Source organism: Trichosurus vulpecula, chromosome 6 (genome assembly GCF_011100635.1).
Source record: "Trichosurus vulpecula isolate mTriVul1 chromosome 6, mTriVul1.pri, whole genome shotgun sequence".
In the NCBI taxonomy this organism is placed as follows: domain Eukaryota; kingdom Metazoa; phylum Chordata; class Mammalia; order Diprotodontia; family Phalangeridae; genus Trichosurus; species Trichosurus vulpecula.
The window spans coordinates 167,367,781-167,392,456 of NC_050578.1; the positions used below are offsets into that span (position 1 = coordinate 167,367,781).

General features: G+C 38.3%; 1 protein-coding gene across 6 annotated transcripts in view; it reads left to right on the forward strand.

Moving 5' to 3' along the window:
* Window positions 1-23,928, forward strand: part of RBM47 (RNA binding motif protein 47) — a 163,277-nt gene extending 139,349 nt beyond the window's left edge. For 3 of the 6 annotated variants that reach the window (XM_036762395.1, XM_036762393.1, XM_036762394.1), the window contains 4 exons: window positions 10,455-11,611; window positions 12,694-12,900; window positions 15,632-15,834; window positions 21,219-23,928. In XM_036762395.1, coding sequence (XP_036618290.1) covers window positions 10,486-11,611; window positions 12,694-12,900; window positions 15,632-15,834; window positions 21,219-21,458 — 1,776 coding nt within the window. In that variant the 5' untranslated portion in view covers window positions 10,455-10,485 and the 3' untranslated portion in view covers window positions 21,459-23,928. Of the gene's footprint in view, window positions 1-783; window positions 833-10,454; window positions 11,612-12,693; window positions 12,901-15,631; window positions 15,835-21,218 lie in introns of those variants that run through there. The other 3 variants (XM_036762390.1, XM_036762392.1, XM_036762396.1) reach the window with 3 other exon arrangements.
* Window positions 23,929-24,676: the final 748 nt, after the last annotated feature.

Sequence of the window (24,676 nt, forward strand, 5' to 3'; positions counted from 1 at the left end):
TTCATGACACAACAAGAGATAGAGAGCATTACAAAATGCTAAATGGATAATTTTGACTTTGTTAAACTGAAAAATTTTTGTATATGAAAAATCCAGTAATTTTTTTTTCTATTCAAGTTTACACATCACCCTGAAATCTATCCACAGACTCCTATGCTAAAGGATCACAATAGTGCCTTCAAATTCAAACTCTGGTGGTGCTAGCTAGCATTAGTCTCCAAACACTTGTGCTGAATTTCTTGATCCATATTATTACTTGGTCTATCTGCTCATTGTGTGAAAATATAACCTAATGTGGAATGATGGGAAATGGGCTTTTGTTGTTTGTTCTGTTTGAGCTGAGGTATCCTCTAGTTTGTGAAGAGAAGAGTGTGTCAAGAAGTGACAGTCAGATCCCAAAGACAGCAAACGGTGGCAACCGCAACACCCCAAGGCTAGATTACAGAGGGACATGATTTACAGAGGACACATATTAGTCTTAGTCATACTGCCAGGTGCAGATAACACCACCACCATTAGCAAAGTCATCTTGGAATATGAGAATAGCAAATGCTAGATTATCAAGGAGCTGAATATCTAGCTATGAATTATTCTGGTGTTCAAGAATAATTTTGGTTCTTTTGTTCTTCCCACCTACCCACCAGAAACAGCCCGAGGAAAAAAAAGAAAGAAAGAAAGAAAGAAAGAAAGAAAGAAAGAAAGAAAGAAAGAAAGAAAGAAAGAAAGAAAGAAAGAAAGAAAGAAAAAACAAAATTGAGACTCAAAGTCCATATTGCTCCTTGTTAGAACTTATTGAAATATTAATTCTTCAAGAATCTATGATTCTATCACTGTAAGTATTCCTTCCCCCAATGCAGAACATCATACTGCAGCTTAAAGGACTGTTCCCCATTAGAGGACAGTCCATTTTCTGCCTAAGTGCCCTATTTCAGTCAGTCTGCTATGTCTGCAATGTACTTCCGCCTCACCTCTGCATCTTAGAATTCCTCCAAATCAGAGTTCAAGTGCCACCTCCTTTTGACTTTGTATAAATTTCTGTATGGATAGAAGGGTGGTACAGTAGATAGTCTTAAATCTGTTTCTTGATTCAGATTCTTCAAGTCAGAAAAACCTGGGTTGAAATCCTGCCACCAAAAGGTATTGGATGTATGTGTGACCTACTTCATCTCTAGGTAGAGATAATAGTCACGCTAAACTTACAGTGTTATCCTGAGTATCCAATGAGATCATATATGCAAAGTGCCTTATAAACCTTAGGGCACTATATACATGTGACCTATTATTATTACATTTGAAAAATCTCTTCTTCCCTCACTCCTGGTGGTTGGAGAGACAAGCAGCCCTTCATCCCAGCTCTGGTAAAACAATTTGCATGTTTAGAATCAGTAGGGGAGATACCAAAACAAAGTCCATCATTTTCAGATGTGTGCTTTGAGTTACTTGATTTCATATTTGTTTATCAAGCATTGGAACTTGTTGAATGTATAACACATTCCAAATAGGCCAGGCAGTTTAAGGGCCATTTTGTTTTGAATTATTCTCAAATTAGGACTGCCTGAAGATAGGTGTTTAAAAAACAAAACAAAACAACTAAAATGTTACTGGCTATTAGAAGGCCTGTTCTGATATCCTTTTGAAAAAGAAGTGAGCTGTTAACAAGTTCTGGGAAAAACTAATTTGGGTTTTATCAGCCTCCAGAGGCCATCACTTCAATGTCCTTTATCTGCTAGGAGCTACTTTTAGAAGAAAGTTAAATTGCCAGCTTGAGGTTTGAACCAGGTTTCTCCTCAGAAAAGAAAGACCTTTTTAGTTAACTGTTTTGATCTTAAGCCCTGCATTTTCGTCTTTCTTGCCTCCATTTTGAGCTGTACTCTTTTTACACTTAGAAACCCTAAGGCAATTAAAATGACCCAGTGCCAAAGGCCTGCCTGTTTGTGGGAGTGTTCGCTTAACTGTTTATTCTAATGGGCGGTGTCAGCTTGGCACAGGGCAGTGAGATCAATGGGCAAAGTTAGGGCTGCAGGGGTTGTTCTTTGCTACTTTATCGGTTTGTGGGAGTATTCATTGCTTCATAAAATAGTTTTCTGTACATGACACCCATTATTCTCAATGTCATATGATCACAGATTTAGAGCTGTCAGAGGACTTAGAGATGCAATGCTGATAGTTTAGGAATGAAGAAGTGGGTCTCTCATTGACTAATTTTTCTTACTCTACCTCTTTCTAGAAGCTAGCAAACTGAACTCTGTGCCATACTCCCTGACTTATCGTCAGAATATTGGCTTTTTTGTGTGTGATGTTAGATGTTTGGTTTTGTAAACAACAGTCTTCGTAATTTGTGCATTGCCCTAAATTTATAAATTTGATACCTTTAATTGGTATCAAAAAAAAAAAACCACTGACATGTCATGGTGTTGATACAGAATGTCAAAGCAGAGGTCTAACTTTAAAAAAAAAACCAGAATTACCTCTTGCCAACATATGTGACGCATCCTTACACTAGGAAGAATAGAAACCAGTCTAGTTGAGGTCAGTCTTTCCAGGTTAATTTGTCCCCTTGGGCTTTGTCAGTCAATTAACAAATAAGGAACTATCCCTGAGAAACTCATATTTTTCCAAGAAATAAAAACTAGTAATTATGTAGTAATGGTACACTTGAATAATACCTGAACAGACAGCTGCCCTGTCTTCAGACTATGTAAAGAAGTAAATGTCAGGGATTTTTCCAGGGCCATCTATGTACTTCTGAGGAGCCATAGTGCCATTAAAATTGAAGTTCTAATCAAAAGCAAATGACAAACTAGTTCAGACTGGAAAGCTAGTTTAAACTCTTGATTTGGTTTTCAAATATAAACTAACCCCATGCTATTATTTTAACTGGAACTAAAGTGAAAGAAAAAAAAATCTGGCTATGTATTCAAGATGATTGTTTAACTTGCAAGCATGTTAATATTTTTTTTTATTTCTATGACAGGATGAGAATGAAATCCTGCAAGTGGATTTTATTGAGCAAACAATTTGTTTAATATTAGCAACCTTGTGGTGAGACATATTTAATTCATGTATCAAGAGATGTGTTGGGAACGTCCATTCAGAGTTGCCTGGGTATGGTATGCTCATAGCTGATTTGGCTCTGGTCCTTCACTTACCTTAGGGTTTATCAAATGAACAGCAGGTTGAGTCATGAAGATAAGTCCAGTCAGTTCATTTTAAGAGTGATTTTTTTTTAAAGCATTGGGTGTAAACACCTAAAGTACATTCGTAAATTAAGATGGAATAGCTAACTTGTTGTCTATAGAATCAATCTTAGTGATTTTTCAAACGAAATTTTCATTGATATCTTTTGTATTTACATCTATATTTTCCAAAGTAACCCTCCATCCTTCCCCTCCCAAAGAACCATTCTTTGTAACAGGGGAAAACAATTTGGCCAAACTTACCAAAATATCTAAAAATTCTCTGATATCTGTTGTGTTCCACAGCCATAATTGTGTCCCCCCTGCAAAGAAGGGGGAGGGTCATCCTCTTGTCTCTTACGGGGCTAAGCTTAGCCATAATTTCATAGTGTTTAACTTCAATTTAGTTGTTACAGCAATTCCCACTTACATCATTACAATAATAGAGTGCATTTTTCCTAGTTCTGCCTACTTCACTGTGCATCATTTCATATTAAGTCTTCCCACATGCTTTTTAAAATATTCATTGTTTCTTGAAGCATATTAATCTATTACATTCATGTCTATAGCTTGTTTAGCTATTCCCCAAACAACAATCTATTTTGTTTCTATTTTTTTTTTTTGCTATCTCAAAAAATATTGCCATAAATATCTTGTCGTGTCTAAAAATAAAGTCTTTCTTTTCTTCATTGACCTCCATGGGATATGCGCCTAGCAGTGGAATCACTGGGTGAAAGAGTATGGACTTTGTTGTAACTTTCTTTGCATAATTCCAAATTACTTAACAAAATGATTTGACCAATTCACAGTCCCACCTTTCTGCCTTTAACTACTTTCATCTTTTGTCATCTTTGCCAATTTTATATTTTTGATTTGCGTTTTACTTAGCAGTGATTTGGACTATTTTTTCATAGTGTCATTAATAGTTCACAAATCTTCTTTTGAGAACCATTTGTTCATAATCTTTGACCACTTATTGGGGAATACTTTTGATTTTGTGTGTGTGAGAGAGACAGATACAGAGACAGAGAATAAGTGTATATATTTACTGCTTAGCACATAGCACAGTGGTTTGACACATAGTAGGTGCTTGTAAATGTTTATTGATTGATAAATCTTGGCTGTCAGATCCTTATTAGAGATGGTAAATATAAAGCTTTTCAATTTTATAATCAAAATTAACTGTTCTCTTTTGTAATTAGAAAGTTGATTTTAATATGTATAGATATTCTTGTAAGACTGGTTGCTATGTCAGAAAACATGTGTTCCAATACAGAAACCTACAGGGTGCCAGCATTCTTATATTCAATTCAACAAACATTTATTAAGCCCCTACTCTGTGCACACCGGGGGAGAACTGGATGAAATTAATCTCCACTAGAGCATTCCCAGTATTCCCTGGGATTTGTACACATAGTAGACACCACATAAATATTTGTCTTTTTTTTAACTATTGACATGGTCCCTGCCCTTATGGAGTTTACAGCTCTTAACCATCAATATTAATTTTCAGGTTCTGGGGATATAAATAGAGAGAATGAAGCCATCCCTTCTCTCAAGGAGTTTACATTCTAACTTGGGGAAGCAATTGTTGTTCAGTCACTTCAGTCCTGTCCAACTCTTCTCCTTTTGCCTTCAATCTTTCCCAACATCAGAGTCTTTTCTAATGAGTTATCAATTACTAGCCATCCTTGAAAGGCAATGTCACCCCCTCCAGGAAGCCTTAGGTCTCACATAACAATTTGTTTTATATTTCCTGGATAAACTTACTGCGATTTTCTGAATTACAGCTATCTGCATGTCTTACTCTGTTATTACTGAAGGCAGATACATGGGGCTGGATTGAAAGGACTTAATAAATGATTTAGTTCAAATATTGGTTAAGCATATACTAGTCTGCTTTTTACACCTTATATGCCATCTTCTGGTCTCCTGGTATGAATGCTTTTACACTGGCTGCCTGTCCCTATGTTTAAAATATACTCCCTCCTCACTCCCATTTTGCAAAATCTTTCTCTTTGCTCAGTCATCATCTCCTATGTGGAGCCTTTCCTGATTCACCTAATTGCTAATGCCTTCTCTCCATACCTCATTTCAACTCTTTTTTTATATTTGTTCTATAAATTCTGTAAATTCACAAGAGGCAGCTGGTGCCTCAATGGATAGAGCACTGGGCCTGGAGTCAGGAAGACCAATTTGGGTTCAAATATAGCCTTAGACACTTCTTAGGTAACTTCTAATTGCCTGACAAGAAGAGGATGGTAGAGGATGAAATGGATAGATAGTGTCATGGAAACCAACAAACATGAGCTTGGACAGACTTCGAGAGATAGCAGAGGCTGGGAAAACCTGGCATGTTGTGGTCCATGGGGTCATGAAGAGTCATACACCACTGAACAACAAAAGGAATTGATAGGTAAGGGATTAGAGGGAAAAGAATGAAGGCAGATATATGGGGCTAGATTGAAAGGACTTAATAAATGATTTAGTTCAAATATTGGTTAAGCATATACTAGGTACAAGTCACCATGGGAATAAATGCTTTTTGAATTGAATGAAACTGATTTGATTCTTAGGTGAGGGAGAGGAAAGATTTAAAGATAACACTGAGGTTTCAAACCTGGGAGACTGAGTAAAATGGTGGTAGTGTTGACAGATTTAGTGAAGTTGGAAGGAAGGAGGAGCATGTTTACCTTGTACTCTGGATACAGATAAGATTAACTGGCCTGTTCTAAATTTCAAAGTCTGTGACACATGTTTAATTAATTAAATTGTGCAATCTTAGAGTATTTCTCCAGAAATTTTCACCAACTGCTAGGTCCAAGACTGGAGGGATATCTTGGTTAAGTGTTTTAAGGTCCTGTCACCTCTACAGGTTTTATTCTAAGTAGAAAAACAGATATTCTTTTTTTTTTTTAACATTTACAACACTCAGTTCCACAAGAGAAAAACAAATATTGTTTTCCTTTGCCCTTCAAAAAACCACTTATTTCAGTTTTGTACTTTGGCATCATCCCACATGGTTTTCCAGTTGTGGCATCTTAGGCTCCTCTTTTTAAGGATAAGGCATTCCATCTCCCCACCTTGTTGTAGAAATGTGACCAGTTATTGGCCAAAAGTAGTGCAGTGTGTGCTGTCATAGCAAGAGTACACCGGCTATAAAGAGTAGATGTTTTTCTTCAAAAAGCTTTTCAGGAGGAACTTGTTTTTGTTCAGTCATTTTCAGTTCTATCTGACTTTTCGTGACCCCATTTGAAGTTTTCTTGGCAAAGATACTGGAGTGGTTTGCCATTTCCTTTTCCAGATGAGGAAACCAAGGCAAACAGGGTTAAATGACTTGCCTAGGGTCACACAGTTAGTAAATGTCTGAGGCCAGATTTGGACTTGGTAAGATGAGACTTCCTTATTCCAAGCCTGGCACTCTTAACCACTGTGCCACCTAGCTGCCCTGTCCCTGAGATTACAGATGAGTTAAAGTGGACCATGAGGGCTGTTTTCATTTTGCTAGTTCTTTCAGGAGATACACACAGCTGTGAAAGAGAAAAAAAAATTTGTAGACTTAAAAATATTTTGAAGATATTTTGTCCCTCAAATCTAAGATGGCTAGGAAAGAGGTCAGGTCAATGTAACCATCTGAAGACTACGAAGGATAAAGCAAATGGAAGGGAAGGGTGTTTAAGTGGTGTTGGTTGTTTTTTTTTGCTGGCAATTCTTAACCCCCAATTATTTGTGTGTGTGTGTGTGTGTGTAGTTGTATATATGTACATATGTGTATATCTTTTAATTTATGGAATAAAGCAAGCATTTCCATAACACAGTATAACAAAAAAAGATGATTGCCTATGAAACTGTAAATCTGTTATGTACAACTTGCTATTCCTTTTAAAGATATAATAATGTAAATTTCTTTTTTTCTTCCCACCCCTGCCCTAGAGATGGCTACCATTAGAGAGAGGTGGGGTGGGGTGGATGGGCGTGTGTGTAAAATCATTCTATACATACTTCTATTTATCAGTTCTTTCTCTGGGTGTAGATAGCACCTTTCCTCATAGGTCATTTGCAGTTAATTTGGTTATTTATAATAGTCAAAATTACTTATTCGCACAAAGTTGTGCTTAAAACAATATTAGCCGTTACTACGTACAGCATTCTCCTGGTTCGTTCATTTCACTCTTCATTATTTTATGCCAATCTATCCATGTTTTTCTAAGATCATTGAGCTCATCATTTCTTATAGCGCAATAGTATTCCATCACAATCATATTATCCATCCCCCAATTATATTTTACAATATTCCATATGATCATTATATATTATTACCGTAGCTCTTGTTAAACTTTCAATTATGTTCTCTCTTGCTCTTGAGGCAGCATAGGTAGTGAGTGGAGTGTTAAACTAAAGTAAGACCTGGGTTCAAATCCAGTTGTGGGCACTTACTAGCTGTGTGATCCTGGCAAGGCTAGGATTAGACTCTCTGGGTCTAAACTCTGAAAAAGGAAATGATACCTATAGTACTTCATAGTGTCGTATAAAGCTCAAATAGAGAAATGTATATAAAACACCTTGCAAAGTTTTAAATGCCTCATAATTTTATTTAATAATAGTTTTTAAAATCCATGTTTGTCTAAGGGATCATTGGTATTCGAATTTATAAATTATTCTATCAAGTCTCTGAGCAAGATGGCTTAATGTTTCTCTTTGGGAGATTGGAGGGATAGCATTAAAGGAATCAGTCATGTGTCTAGAATGATATCCAGGCATGTGGTCCTGAGAATACACATAATACCGGGAAACTTGTTTGCAGTTTTAATAGCTTAATCCTGCACTAAGACTTTTGGGACATGCTATACTTAATGTAAATATATGTATTATATGGAAAGATGGGACAAAAAAGGTTTTAGATCATGATGCAATTTTTTTTTTCAATAACTTTCATTTGCCCCTTTTACAGAATGGGCCCTCTTGTGATGCCCTAGTTGTGTGGAATTTTATTTTTACATATCACAGCACTATTAACGGTTATTTTGGGGATGTGAGTAATATATCCAGTTGACTCTTTCAATACATATAGTTCTGCTAACCACTTAGTTATATAATTTAGATTATTGACATTGGCAGATTCTGGAGTGGATGCAGATAATTTTGTAGTGACTTCACCCAGGTGTAGGAATTAGAAGTAACTAACCTAGCCTATTTGGGCCTACAACTTTTATTTCAATTTTCTCTTCCTTCCTTCCTCCTTTCCTTCCTTCCTTCCTTCCTTCCTTCCTTCCTCCTTCCTTCCTTCCTTCCTTCCTCCTTCCTTCCTCTTTCCCTTCCTTCCTTCGTTCCTTCCTTCCTACTTTCCTTCCTCCCTTCCTTCCTACTTTCCTTCCTTCCTTCCTTCCTCCTTTCCTTTCCTTTCCTTTCCTTCCTTCCTTCCTTTCTTTCTTTTATTCTTTCTTTTGTTCTCTCCTTTTTAGCACTTTAGATGGTCATATCTTTTATTTTATGTTTTTGGTGCTTTTTTTATATTGATTGCTATTGCTTCTCAATAACCACAATAGACTCAAATCCTATAGAAAAACAAAAGAAACCAACACATTTTCTTGCTGGGCAGCATATGTCTGATTACATACCTCTATGTGGCTCTGTCTCTACCTAGGGGAAAGATGTATCATTACCAGGCCTCTAGAATAAGATTGGTAATTGCATTGATCTGAGTTACTAATGTATTGTTTTCTTTTGAATTATTAAGATCATTGGGTTCTCTTGTTTCTATTTTCATTCACTCTACATTATTTCATACAGGTCTTCCCAAGTTTCTTTGAATTTTCATGTTCTTTAGGCACCATAGTATCCCATTACTTTTATAAACTGCAGTCTGCCCAGCCATTACTCAAGTCAATTGCTATCTACTTTTGTTTCCAGCTTTTTACTACCATAAAGAGTGCTGCTATGTATTTTTCTGACCTTCACTTCCTTTCAGGATATTCCCAAGAGTGGGATTACCAGGTCAAGTTAATATATGTTTATTGTGTGCTATATGCCAGGCACTGTGCTAAGTCCTAAGGAAACAAGCAAAAGACAGTTCCTTCAAATCTAATGCAAACAACAATGCACACACAAGGTACACAAGGTATGTGTAGGATAAATTGGAAATATTCAACAAAGGGAAGACAGTAGAACTAAGAGGCATTGGGAAGGGCTTTCTTTAGAAGGTGAAATTTTAGCTGAGACTTGAAGAAAGTCAGTAAAGCCAGTAGGCAGAGATGAGGAGGGAGAGAACATTCCAGGCACAGGAGACAGACAGTGAAAATACCTGGAGTTGGGAAATGGAAGTATCTTGTTTGAGAAATCATAAAGAGTCCAATGCCACTAAATCAAAGAGTAGACTGGGAGGCAGAGTTAGTATGTAAGGTATGAGAATACTGGAAAGGTGGGAGACAGGGAGCAAGTTATTGAATGCCACACAGAATTGTGTGTGTGTGTGTGTGTGTGTGTGTGTGTGTGTGTATGTATCTATATATCTATATCTATCTATCTATACACACACACACACACACACACATATGTATGTATATATCTTGTACAACTCCAAATTGTTTTCTAGAATGATTGGATTCATTCCCAGCTCCACCAACAGTATATTAATGTGTCTATCTTCTCCCCACCCTTCTAACACTATTTCCTTTTTTTAAAAATCATTTTTGTGAACTCGATAAGGCAAACCTCAAGGCTATTTTAATTTGTATTTCCCTTATTAGCGATGTGCACCATCTTTTCACATAGCCATTTATCATTTGCATTATTTCTTCTGAAAACTATTTGCTTTTGTCACATGACCACTTCTTTGTAAGGGAATTTCTTTTTACATACTTACAGTGAAAAAGTTTGTGTTCTTTTCCAAAGAAATATCAAGTTGGCAATATCTTATTTATTATTAGAATTGTTTTCTGTCTTTGCAAAAGGAATATTTCCCTTTGACGATACTTAGATACATATTGGTTTTTTGACCCTGGGCAAATCACTAAACATAACAGTCTACCAGGAAACTCTCGAAACATGAGTTCCAGAGAAGGAAATAGTTTCTGCTTTTTCCACACAATAGTTTGGCTGTTTGAAGCTGTTATATTTACAAGTGTATCCTGGGATTGGGTTGCTTGTTTTAGTTTTTCATATTTTTAACTCTGGTTTTTAGCTAGAATTGAGGTCCGTGTTTCTGTTTTAATTCATAAAATTACAGTCCTTGCCTTGTGTAGAATGTGGAATAATCACATTTCTTTTCTCCCTCTTTAGATTTCATCAAGTTTTGAATGATTTCGACATAATGACAGCAGAAGATTCCACTACAACAATGAGCAACGATTCTACCAACGTGTCGGCTGCCAAAGTTCCTGAAGGTATAGCTGGGGCACCTAATGAGGCTGCCCTCCTGGCCCTCATGGAGCGTACAGGTTATAGTATGATACAAGAGAATGGACAACGCAAGTATGGTGGACCTCCCCCAGGTTGGGAAGGGCTGCACCCTCCACGTGGCTGCGAGGTCTTCGTCGGTAAAATCCCCCGAGACGTGTATGAAGATGAGCTGGTACCAGTGTTTGAGTCAGTTGGGCGTATCTATGAGATGCGGTTGATGATGGACTTTGATGGCAAGAACCGTGGCTACGCTTTTGTTATGTACACTCACAAGCATGAAGCCAAGCGTGCCGTGAGGGAATTGAACAATTATGAGATCAGACCAGGCCGACTTCTAGGAGTCTGTTGCAGTGTGGATAACTGTCGACTATTCATCGGTGGCATCCCTAAGATGAAAAAGAGAGAGGAGATACTGGAGGAGATCTCTAAAGTGACCGAAGGGGTCCTAGATGTTATTGTGTACGCAAGTGCGGCTGATAAGATGAAGAACAGAGGGTTTGCCTTTGTGGAGTACGAGAGCCATCGAGCGGCCGCCATGGCCAGGAGAAAGCTCATGCCTGGAAGAATCCAACTGTGGGGACACCAGATTGCCGTGGACTGGGCAGAGCCAGAGATAGATGTTGATGAGGACGTCATGGAAACCGTTAAGATCCTCTACGTGAGAAATCTGATGATCGAAACAACTGAGGAGACGATTAAGAAGAGCTTTGGCCAGTTTAACCCCGGCTGTGTAGAACGAGTTAAAAAGATCCGTGATTATGCATTTGTTCACTTCACCAGCCGGGAAGATGCCGTGCATGCCATGAATAGCCTCAATGGCACCGAACTTGAAGGCTCGTGTCTCGAAGTTACTTTGGCCAAGCCAGTAGACAAAGAGCAGTACACGCGCTATCAGAAGGCAGCCAAAGGAAGTGTAACGACAGAAGTAACACCTCAGCAGCCGAACTATGTTTACTCATGTGATCCCTATACATTGGCCTACTATAGCTATCCCTACAATGCTCTGATTGGGCCCAACAGAGATTATTTTGTGAAAGGTAAGTTAGCTCTTTGGGGCATCATTGCGTACCCTAGAAAGTAATGACCAGTTTGCCTCAGTATTATGTTAGGGTAGGCAGAGACTGTTTTTTAAAAATCTACTCTTTTTTTTCAGAGTATTCTTTGTCAGAACTTAAAGATATCCACCTTAGTAGTCATTACAAGGCATAGAGTTTAATACTATCTGTAAAGTAAAATCGCCTAGTGACCTTAAGAGAGCCGAAACGGGCCTCAAAGGAAATCTAGCTTAACCCTTTTGTTTTATAGATCAAAAAACTAAGGCCCAAAAAATTGGTTTGCCCAAAATTACGTGGGTGGCATGCATCTGAGGTAGGTTCTAAACCCATATCCTTTGACTCCAGAGCCAGTCTACTGGATCATGCTGCCTACATTTGTTTTGTGCATGATACTTCATAAAATGCTTTGTCATGCATAATCTAACTTGGTTCTTACAACACAATCATGTACAGTACATAGGCCAGGTATAATTATCCCACGTAATGGATGGGATTTTGATCACAAAGGTCAAATGACATACAGCTAGTTCTAGTGGAGCCAGGATTTTAACCCAGGTTGAAATCATATTTCTTCTTCATTCCTTAAAAATGTTCTATCCCAAGCCTACCATTCGCTATGTGACCATTTGCTGCCTAGATTTCGCCATTTTGTAAGATGAGGTCTTGAAGACGGTGATTTTTAATGGGCTCTAATGATGTAAATGTCATGCATCGACAGGATATGTTTTAATATGCCGAGAGTTTTGACCTCATTCATCTATAGAGAGTGTGTCCCAGAAGTCTTAGTGCTGTTTTAAATTTTAATAACTTAAAACTGCACTAAGACTGTATTAACTTTTCACATTGATTAATGAATTTACTTATAGTAATTTCACTCAGGAACAGGAGGTTTCTTTGGGCATCTGTAACATTTCACTGAAACGAGATTTTCGCAATGGACAATTTTGACTCTTTGTAAACAACCAAATGTGTCAGGGTCCTTGGAGTCTTCAGGTTTGTGAAGCTCTGCCCCCTGGCACTGTCACTTGTGGTTATTCATCTCAGTTTTGTGTTGTTTCTATAAGCAGGGAGCATAAGAGGCCGAGGGCGAGGGGCAGCTGGCAACAGAGCCCCAGGCCCTAGGGGATCTTACCTCGGGGGATACTCTGCAGGCCGCGGCATATATAGCCGATATCATGAAGGGAAAGGAAAGCAGCAAGAAAAAGGATATGAGCTTGTACCGAATTTGGAATTATCTGCTGTCAATCCAGTTGCTATTAAACCCGGTACAGGTCAGTATAAATCCGAGGGATGGGCCATTCAGCCAAAACCCCAGACCTCTCTTTAAACTGAACCTAAGCCTTCCTTACACTAAGACACATGCAAATATGGGCCTTTGCCTTAACCTTAGAAATAGTCAATGCAGGTGGATGCCCGGGTTCCTTTGTGTTTTCCAATACTAGTATAACCTTATGTGCTCACCCATGGCTAGACCTTTTGCCCTCTCCAGAGAGAGACTGGATAGAGTTGAGTGGACTGAATTCAACCAAGGGAAGTTAGTTCATTTTTTCTCCTGTTGTACCTTGAATTCTGTTAAAAGAGTTGGTAGAGAGGGTAGATGCTTTTACTTGTTAATGGTCAGGCCCACCACCCCTCTTTTGTAATAATGGTCTTAATGAACTAGAGATCTAGGAATGCCATGAAAGTGCAGTATCAGACATTACAATTTTTGAGTCAGTATTTAATTAATGAGTGTGTGCCTTGGTTACAACCACTTGTTCCTCTTATTCCAGCCAAGTAGTGAGGATACAGGTAAAATCAAGCCAAGAGATCCCAGCAAGCACAGCCAACTCCTCAGAAACTCTGCAATGCTAGTTGTCAAATAGTCCTCATTATTTATGATTCATTAATCACCTACCTTCTATAGAGCTTTGTCTTGGGTGCTGTGGAGAATTCAAGGGAAAGAGCAAATGTCAACATCCCTGCCCTCAAGGAGCTTATACCTGAAATGAACATAGGAAAAGCAAGAGTAGCAACACATACACCACAGATATATGCACATATATGTTTTTGTCAGTGACTCAATGTTAGGAACACAGAGATCCCATGTTTCCATTTTACTGCATACTTGCCTCACCAAGAATAGCCTCAAGATTGCTTGAGTGGATAATTCCAGTAAAGCATTTGCCTCAAAAAGGTGGTAGTATTAGCTAGTTAAACCTTTCATACCCTAATTCTCCCTTGGCTCAAAGTTCTACAGACTTTACCCAAATATGGAAGAAGCACAAAGTCCATTGCATTTTGGTCATAGTGTTGAATTAGCCCATAGGAAAAGAAAATATTTACCTTATTTAGAGCCTCTCTTTAAAGAGATACAAAAGTGATTTGTTCTATGTAAGATCCTTTCTGCAGATAGGGAAACTTTCTGACCAGATCTGCACTCACATTATGAGCAAGTGTTGAGCTAATCTTTTCATCTAAGGATTCTCTTGTCTCTGTGTACATGAAACCGACCCAAGTTTCAGAGGTTCAGTCTTCCTCCTGGGAAGAAGATTCCTATTTGTAATTGGCAAAAATGTAAAGGTTGATGGAAGAAGAGAGGTGACATTTCGATGAGCTGGTAACAGAAGAGTCCCAAATAAAACACTTAAGTCTTAGGTAACCTTGGTTTTCTCTCATCTTCTGTGCTTCTTTTTATTATGAAAATAAGCATTTTACATTTTAAAAGGTTTGCTCTCCTTACCTGTCCATTTGGTTTAGAAAGGCATCCACTGCTTTCATTTTTTCTCCATTCTTAAGACGGATCACCTTCATTAGATCTGGAAATGCTGAAGAGAAGCAGAATTGCCTGATAATTAAAGTTTGCTAGCTAATTCCCAACATCTAAACTGGGAAAAGACTTGGTAAAAGAATTTAGTATCTTGTGAAGGGTGGATGTTTTTGATGGCATAGCACGACATGGAAAGCATAGCTTGGTCTTATGTTAATGTCACTTCTGCCTGAAAATTCTCCAGTTTGAAATAATATTAAAGGTCAACAGAGTCTTTGGCGTCATAAACTCTTTTATAGTAAACCATTTCTCTTTCCATTCTCTTTCAGAGACTTAACCTCTGAACAGTTCAATTCACTCATCTGTCCTCCATTCATTTATTATGGGGTGTGTGTGTGTACATGTAAATTACATAAAAAATATATTTCTATGCTTTACTAGAATTTATATTCTTTTAAAAATCAATATATTATATACCTCTATAATTGGAAAAATAATCATTCACATAAAATAACTCCTTTATCTTTACATTTCATCTCTAGGTACTATATTATATTATAATCCCCTCCAAGATAGGGACGTTGTATTTTCTTATTGTCTCCCCACAGTGCCTAGGACAGTGTTCCACCAAGTAAACATTCAGGAAATATGGCTAACTTTCTGAGACTTTGATTGAAATTCCTTTATCTCTATACCTGGTGAAAAGATTTTTGAATTGGTGGTTCATACGAAAAGCCCTATGAAATCATTGCCTGACAATTTTATTAGTGGATACTGCTGCAAGGCTTAAAGATGACTGTATCTTTAATTTTACATGCTGTATTCTCTCATTGTGTGTCAGTAATCTGAGTTCAATATCAAATGTAGAACTAACAGCGTGAGTCAATTCCTCTGAGCTTTGTAATGAAACCCTCAGCTTTCTTGCCTCTTAAAAGACAGTAAAGCCAAGGAAGGTTGCAGGTCTAGTCATGATAAAGTGATAATGAAGGTGCTGACTCGTTCTTGTCAGGTGTGGCCAAGTATCAAGATCTTGGCCAATTTCCAATTTAGACCCTACTGGTTTTAAAAGATTGGAGATACCCTGCCGCCTCCCACTACAGAGATGAAAGAAATTTCTCTGCGTTGAATGTTATTACTGATAGATCGTTTCTCAGCTAGTCGCAACATCTTACTGGTATATTTGATTTTACTCCATAGAGAGCGTATATTAATCTTAATCAGCTTGGTTTTTCCTATTCCTGATCCTATTTTAGTGGCCATCCCTGCTATTGGGGCCCAGTATTCCATGTTTCAGGCAGCCCCTGCTCCCAAGATGCTGGAAGACGGCAAAATCCATACAATGGAACATATGATCAACCCCATAGCAGTACAACCAGACCCAGCCAGTGCTGCTGCTGCTGCTGCTGCCGCTGCTGCTGCTATCATGCCTGCTGTTTCAACCCCTCCACCTTTCCAGGTAAGTTTCTTATGTCATGGAAATTTATGTGATACCTATTTCTTTCCACCGTTTGTTTGTGTATTGATAGGTATTTGAGTTCCTTATGTGCCTAGAACTCTGTGATCTACAGTAGGGTGAGGTAAGCTGGGTTATTTTTAAACACAGGTTCCTACTGTTAGGAAGCTGTCACTACAGGAGACATTTGATACACATACTCAGCAGTAGCTTTAATATTGAGGTGTGTAACCATAGAGTGGCAGATTTTTTGGCAGGCAGTCTTCCAAATTGTGCTGGAGGAGAAAGGGAAGGAGAAGGAAAAGGGCAGGTGATTTTATGTAGTGCTTAATCTGTGCCAGACAAATATTACAAATATTATCTCACTCGATCCTCTTGTATGGTAGGTTCTATTATTGTCTCCCTTTTACAGTTGAGGAAACTGAGGCAGACAGAAATTCTTTAAGTGACTTGCCCACAGTCATGCAGTTATTAAGTGTCTGAGACTGGATTTGAATTTGGGTCTTCATGACTTCAGGCATAGCTTTCTGTCTGCCATACCAGGAAACTCATCAGCAATTGTGGATTCTTCATATGAGAGCCTCCAGAGGCCCCTGTGGTCCAAGAAACTACCCACAAATTGAGCTCTCTTTTCTTTGTCCTTAGGGTAAACAGAGATGTGACCTCCTGGGAAGGTGGTGGGGGCTTTGTTTAATTACCTTTTATTTAACCACTTTTATGAGGCTTTATCCTTTTTTAATATCCTTTTTTTTTTTATTTCAGACCTGACTTGTGGTTTCATTGATGTAGGGAATTCTCAGGGAAGAGTACTTATCTGTAGTTTAGTCTTTGACAGCTGCCTGAGGCACTGAGAGGCTGTGTGACCTGCAGAAGGTCAAGCAGCCAGTATGTATGAGAGGCCAATTTGAACCCTGGTGCTCCTGCCATAAGACCTGCTCTCTGACTGTGATGCCATGCTGTCTTACTTAATCTGAACTAGTCCATGAAAGTTGTTTATGCTGCAAACTCCTAAAACTTCAGGAGCTCTTTGCCAAAACAGGAATTTGCATGAATGAGGAGGGCATGTGGAGATAGGTAACACGTGTTCATTAATTCAACAAATGTTGGACTTAATATTCAACATGAAGGGTTAATAGATCTCAGTTCAATTCCTAGGTCTATCACTTATTACCTGGGTGACTTTGGATGATGACAAGATTAAGTGATTGGGTTCACACAACGTATTAGTGGCCAAGCCTGAACTAGAAGGCAGGTCTCTAGACTTCATCCAGAATGCTGTGCTGGTTCTTTTCTTTTGATGGACAGCATATAGAGACAGCTGGTGGTGCAGTGGCTAGGGCACTGGGCCTTGGGCTGAAGACCTGACTTGAAATCTGACCTCAGATACTTACCAGCTGAGGGACCAGCAAGTCACATGATCCTTCTCTGCCTCAGTTCCTAAACTCAAATCATATCATCTACTTCTCAGTATTGTTATGGGGATCAAAAGAGATAATACTTCTATCAGGCTTGGATGGGAGGGGGGATATTGGCAAAGTCTGGAAAATTGAAAGCAGATCCAGGAGGTAAATAAAGGATGGCTAGCCCAGGCCCATCCCCAAAATGGACAGAGAAGGGGGGGATGTTCCAAGGGAGAAAAGGCAGCAGCTTTATGGTGGCAAAGTCTGAAGAGTCAGAAACACCCTTGGGAAGGATAGGTACTGGAGGTTAACAAGTAGTTAAATGAGCAGATTTGATTTTTCCTATTTCACTCAGCCCTTTCCATGAGAGGGATTGCTAAGCAATGGTTTAACCTTATAAATGTAGGGAAAAGATGGCTGGGAGGCAGATTTGGATAATCAACTTGTGGATGGAAAAATTGACAGTAAACAGAGCTAGATCCCAATGTGGCTCGTCCCACTGGTGCTTCTGTCACTCAGACAGTGACTCCCTAGTTGAGTCATCACCACTTCTCGTTCAGACTATGATAATACCCTCTTAACTGGCCTCCCTACCTCTGGTGTATCCCTTCACTAATATATCTTTCATATCACTGCCAAAATAATCTACCCCTAGCAGGGATCTGGCTAGCCATGTTACTCTTGGTCATAAATTTTGAGTGACTCTTGCCTCAGGGGTCAAATACAAACCATTCAGCATGACCTTTAAAGCCCACCATAGTTTGGTAAACTGACCTTCCAGCATTACTCCACATGATTCTTCTTCATACGGTATTCTGTGTTGTAGCCAAACTGGACTGCGAGCTGTCCTCTGAATTCAGCCTTCCATCTATCCCTGGGCCTTTCACACAGGCTTTTCCCCTACCTGAAATGCATTCCATCATCTCTTCAGCTTTCTTCAAGGTTCAGTTCTTAGGCCACCCCCTACTTGTAGCCTTTTCTGATTCTTCCCATTTTTAATGTTCCCTCCTCCCTACAGCTACCTTGTATTTGCTTCTCTGCAGATACATCATTTTTCCTCAATAAAATAGAAGTTCCTTGAGGGCAAGGCCTTTTTTGCCCTTTTTGTTCCTTTGTATCTCTAGCAGAGTACCTCATACAGAGTTGGCACTTAGTAAATGTTTGTCAAATCTATCCTGGCATTGAGGTTTCCCCTGGGTTAAGATGTCCAGCAGACAGTTGGAAGTGTAGGATTAATAACAGTTAGCATTGGAAAACTAGGCGGCGCAGTGAGTAGCACAGCAGCCCTGGAGTCAGGAGGACCTGAGTTCAAATCCGATCTCAGACGTTTGACACACTTAATAATAGTTTGATCCTCCTATGAAATAGGTGCTATTATCCTCATTTTACAGAAGAGGAAACTAAGGCTGAAAGTAATTTAAGTGTTCAGAATCTCACAGCTAGTGAGCGTCTGAGGTAGAATTTGAAGTCAGGTCTTTTTTTTTTTTTTTTTTTTGCAGGGGGGAAGGCAGGGCAATTGGGGTTAAGTGACTTGCCCAAGGTCACACAGCTAGTAAGTGTGTCAGGTGTCTGAGACTGGATTTGAACTCAGGTCCTCCTGACTCCAGGGCCAGTACTCTACTCACTGCGCCACCTAGCTGCCCCTAAAGTCGGGTCTTCTTAATCCCCAGTCCAGTATTCTATTCATTACGTTTCTCAAGGAGTGGTTTGTGAGCCTTGAGTAAGGTAAGGAGCAGTAACTAAAAGTTGGTTTGACCTTAGAAAGAACAGATCATTCCAGATTAGCCACATTTTTTTTTTTTGCATACACGGCAGGGTCCATCCATCAGGGAAGAACGATATAGTTGCAGTATGTATAGATTTCAGCTAGCTTTGATAGCCACTCATCGATCAATCAAGAAACATTTATTAAGGATCTACTATGTACCAGGTGCTGTTCTAAATGCTGGTGATACAAAAAAGAGGCAAAAGATGGTCCTTGTCCTCAAGGAGCTTGCAATCTGATGGGGGGAGGGGGAACAACATGCAAACAAATATATACAAAGCAAACTGTAGACAGGATTACTAAGAAATAGTTAACAGAGGGAAGGCTTCCTGTAGAAGGTGGGATTTTAGTTGAAACTTAAACCAGGGAGGTCAATAGTTAGAACAGAGGAGGGAGAGTGTTGTAGAAGTCATGGGAGACAGCCAGAGGAAATGCCAAGCGATGTATTGTTTGTGGAACAGCCAGGATGCCAGTGTCACTCAATGTAAGAGCCTGAACTGAAGAGTATAAAGTGTAAGAAGATTGGAAAAGGTAGGAGGGGATTAGGTTGTGAAGGGCCTAGAATGCCAAACAGAGCATTTTGTATTTGATCCCAGAGGCAATAGGAAGCCACTGGAATTTATAAAATAGAGGGGGTGTGTTTATTGTAGAAGAGATCAGTGGTTAGGTATGATTTGGATTAGATGAACTATGAGATTCTGTACCTTTGCTTTATATACTTCAAAACCCCAGCAAAGTGTTGATTCTTTGGACCATAGAACTTAGAACTGGAAAGAACCCCGTAGATTACAGTGGGCAGTTGTTCCTAAACTTGTGGTCTATAAAATCAGGGTAAGGAGTGAGGATGGCTGATGAATTGTTGGGATGGGGGTGGGGGGGCACTATCAACTATCAGATGAGAATCTACATTTTTTTTATCTTAAAAAGGGGTCCTTACACTTGGAAAGTTTTACTATCATTGTGTCTCATTGCAAAATGTCACTGGTGTAGAATGCTACACTTGGAAAGTTTTACTATCATTGTGTCTCATTGCAAAATGTCACTGGTGTAGAATGCTAGAAATGCTATGTTTATATGCCTCGCTGAGTGTACACAGATGACTTCCACTTACCAAGAGGAAGAGGAAGAGAATGGTAAGAGTTTGAAAAGATCTTCTGATGTACAGTTAGTTCTTTAACAGTATGTAACTCAATATTTGCATTCCTAAGTATCACCAAGCTATGCAAAATCATGCAATTAAAAACCACAGGGCTTATGGGAAAAACATGGTTAGAGGCACAACACTCAGTGACACTTTTTTTTTAAAAGGTAGAAACCAAACTAAAATAGTAGCACAGTTTTATACATGTTAGATGGTGAAGAAATATATAAATGCTACAATAAATAGTGAGAGTTTCTATAGCATCAGGTTGCTATTTGTCTTGCTTGCTGCTTTTGCCGGCAAAGTTGAAAGCTAAAAAGCAAGAGGGCATCCCCAAACTGCTGGACCCAGTGTCCTGATAGAAGGTGGGGGAGAATGCTTGAGGACAGACCTGCCGTATTCTGACCACAGCTCCAACTCCACCAGAAGATCCACAACAGACGTGGCAGTTTCCTTTAAAAAGGACCTAAAGTGTGTTTCTGAAAATGGTTGTCAGAAGGGTTGAGGTATTGTGAAGCAGTGCAGGTTTCAGGCAGATTTTGGGTGAAATCACACATAAGCAAACATGAAATTCATGTTACCCTCAAATTGTTCCCTAATCTACCAATCATGTTGAATCAAATTTGCATTTTCAAAGTAAGCATTCTGGTGGAACTGAATGCACATTTTCAGAGTTGTTGCAAATGTATGTAATTTGTGGTTCACCATGAAATGAAACCATTTTATGCCAATGTTATTTTTAGGATTTTAATCGAGTCAATCAATATAAAATATAATAAAATATTGGTTCCTCCAGTTTATGAAATGCATCAGCTTTGACACACATCTCTGATCTCCTCATTCAGCGCCTTATTTTCCAGATGCAGATAGACTCACCAAGGAGAAATGACCTGTTCAAGGTCCCATAGGTAGTAAGTTAACAGAGGTGGGAAAAAACTTCAAAGTCAGATCTCTGTCTGGAAATCCACTGCTCTATTCACTTCATCCTGGCTCTCTTTCTAGTGCCAATGCCACAAACCTGTTCACGATGGATATTTACATCAGGATCTGTTTGTTTGTTTTCTTCTTCCCCATTCTTTAGGGCCGCCCAATAACTCCTGTATACACAGTGGCTCCGAATGTCCAGAGAATACCCGCGGCTGGAATCTACGGTGCCAGTTATGTCCCATTTGCTGCTCCTGCCACTGCCACACTAGCCACACTACAGAAGAATGCCGCTGCTGCAGCTGCAGTTTATGGAGGTTATGCTGGCTACATACCTCAACCATTTCCTACTGCTACAATTCAGGTTCCCATACATGACGTCTACCAGACATACTGAGATTGAGGGGGGTCATGAAAACAAACAAAAAACCACTGAAGGAACACTTTACTATTTATGAAGAAAGTACCTATTGCGAAAGAACGTGTTTGAACTTTAGTAAATATATGTAAAACCCTGAAAGTGAAGAATGTTATCAAATATTAATGTTGAAGTATTTTGTACTCACGAAGTCACTAGTTTTTGTGACTTTTAAAGTGAATGCACCTGCATTCCTACATTTCTCAGAGTTCAACTTTTGATGCCTTAATATGATACTTTACTCACCTGTATACAATAGTATGTTTATAAAGGTTTTTTTAGTAATTATATTTTCAGTATGAAGGTTATTTTCTTAACTTCTGCACTCCAGAGATGTTTATTTTGTAGTGCCTTTAATAAATATATTGACTATATATATATATTAAGAACATCCATGCAGCTAGGTAATATTTTGAAAAGATAGATTCAATATTTAAAGATACAAAAAAAGAAAGTAGTGCTTTAAAAAACACACACACACAACCCTGAGTACCTTATTTAAAAATAATCCTGGAAAGTGCAATTTTAAGATAAGTGAAGTCACTGTATTTTTGCCGGCCATTGGGATGATAGAGCCATCTAGGATACATTCTCTTTTTGACTGAAAGTGAAACAAACTCTCCCTCATTAAGAAGGAAGTGGCCTCAGATTTCTGCCTCTCCCACCTAGTGTGCTGTTCCTCATTTTCCATTTTTTTTTCGTCCTCCAAAACCAGACAATATGGACAGTTGGTGAGTGAGTTGTTAGAAGCAAAGAAGAAATTGCTGGGTACTCCACTCAACTACTTTTTTGGTAGTATCTTTTTATCTGTGCTTTGGTACATTTGCTGAAGCAGGATTTTTTATAACACCTGCAAGAGAGTGCCTAGACCTAGCTTGTTCATCATCCAAGCCAAAATTGATTTTCCCTTCCAATTCTCTTGAATTTTTTTGTTTTTGAAAGTTAAGTTGTAGTGACAGAGAATGTATGCTTTAATTGTAGACAGAGTCCAAAAAAGTTCTTGTCAGCTAGAAAGTTATGCTTTATCTACTTGTAGTCTTGTGATCATGTTTCATGCTAAATTTCTGCTTTAGTTGGGAATATAATGGGGCTTTCCTCCATTCACTGTGCACAAGTAACTTCCACTTAGGTTAACTAAATTTGGGAGAGCACATCCAGGAGGAGGGAAAACCTGTAGGAGTTTTCAAAGTTTGTAAATATCTTCTAATAATACATTTTTAAAGTTGTTTTATGTTGCAAAAAGTATATGGTGTATGTTTTACCAGAAAACAAAACCATTTTATTTCAATGTTGTTAGTAAGGTTGTTGGTTTTTTGTTGTTTTTGTTTTTGTTTCTTTTAGGAAGTAACTATATTATTGCAGTGTTTTGTGGCCTGTTTAAAGGCTTTTATTTAGCAGACTGAATGTAAAATACAGTAAAATGTTGATTCTCACCCACTTTATGAACTGCATCAGCTTTGATTAGAAAACTTAAGTAAGTGAGGTGTGCAATAGGTAAAGAATATACAGTTATGTTTTTATGTCATGTTATGGATCCATAAAATCTTTCCACCCATGGAATTTTTGCTGGTGGCAGTATGAAATTTACGTGTGTGGACAGAAAACAGGATCACACCCTTAGCAAATATTTTAGATTTTGTTTAAAATATAAATTAAAGATTCCCAAATGCCTATTTTCTCATCTTCTGATGGGAAGGGTTTTTTATATATAAACAATATTTATTTAACTATTCTATAAAATTATTGAGTGCCAGGTGATGCCTTTATACATTGTTAACATTCTTTTCCATGATTTTGAAAACAACACTTAGAGAATAGAGCAATTGTGCAATGTTCTAAAAACATATCTAGAAACCTGCATCTGAACCCTAGCCTATTAGAATAAATAATGTATTGAGATTTTATTTGGGCCAGATCTTCATCCTGCGAAACAGTGGAAGAAATATTCTCTTTCATTGGCAGTGGTGGAGAATTTCTATGGAGTTTTTTTTTTTAATAGGATGAGACTCTAACACCTTATTCTTACTGTATTTTACATGTGCCTGTACATTAAGTGCAAAAAAAAAAAAAGGAAGAAGAAAAGGTATCTTATCTTGGCAAGTACCAAACTGTCTTAAAACTGATTTTGGTCACATAGCCAGTTAGATATCAGTGAGCCTCCTATCTCTGGTCTATCTGTACCTGTTGTTTCAAAACCATTTCATGTACACTACTGAGGTAAGTATAACTTGAAATGTGAAGTTTTGGGGGTTTTTTGTGGTTTTTTTTGTTTTTAGGTTAAGAACAAACTAGACCAAAAAGTTTAGTGTGACCTATTTTTGAATGTGGGGGTAGTTTAGTTATTATCTTTACTTTCTTTGTATTTTGGAAAGCTTTAAAGTTTATTTAGTTTTTGCTCCTTTTATAGTACATTCTTAGGATGTAGTTAATAAAGCATTCTTTAAAGTAATTTTTGCTACTTCATTTCAAATTCTGGGTTCAATGTTAATAAAAGATGTTACATTTACACTCATCCAAACACACTTTACAAAAAATTAGGAAAATGCTGCAAGAAGAGTGATTCAATAAAATTTACTGTTGCCAATTTGGGAAATAAAAGTGGGAATTTAACCTCAGTTTGGAAATGTAATTGGAGCTTAGCTAAATTATGTGTTTCTACATCCTACCTGTTCTCTCTTCTGATTCAATTTAACAAATGGTTTAAGTGATTAATGTTTGTAGAGCATTGTGCTAGGCTAGAGAAAAAGTTTAAATAAATAGACCCTGTCTAGGAGGGGGTAATAGATACAAAATCATAAATAGTTATTACGTGTTTAACATGTTTAAGAGGTGCAAAACAGTGCAATGTGAGATCTGATAGGAAAGATGTTTCCAACAGGAGCAATCAGTGAAAGCTTCATGAGAAATATGGCATTTGAGTTGGGTTTTAAGGGATTAGAAAGGATTAAATAGGAGACAGAAAGGTCATTCCAGCCATGAGGGAATGACTGAGAGCAGAAAGGGTAAGACACAATAGTATAATTTCACTAGAATGTAAAGTGCATAGAGAGGAGTAAAGGCAGAATTCTGTCAAATTGTGGAGGGTCTCGAATACCTGGTAAAGGAAAAATTTTAAGCAAGAGGGTAAAGTGACCAGATCTATGCATAAGGAAGATAATTTTGGCAGGAGTATATAGGTGTAGAGAGGTGGGACGATC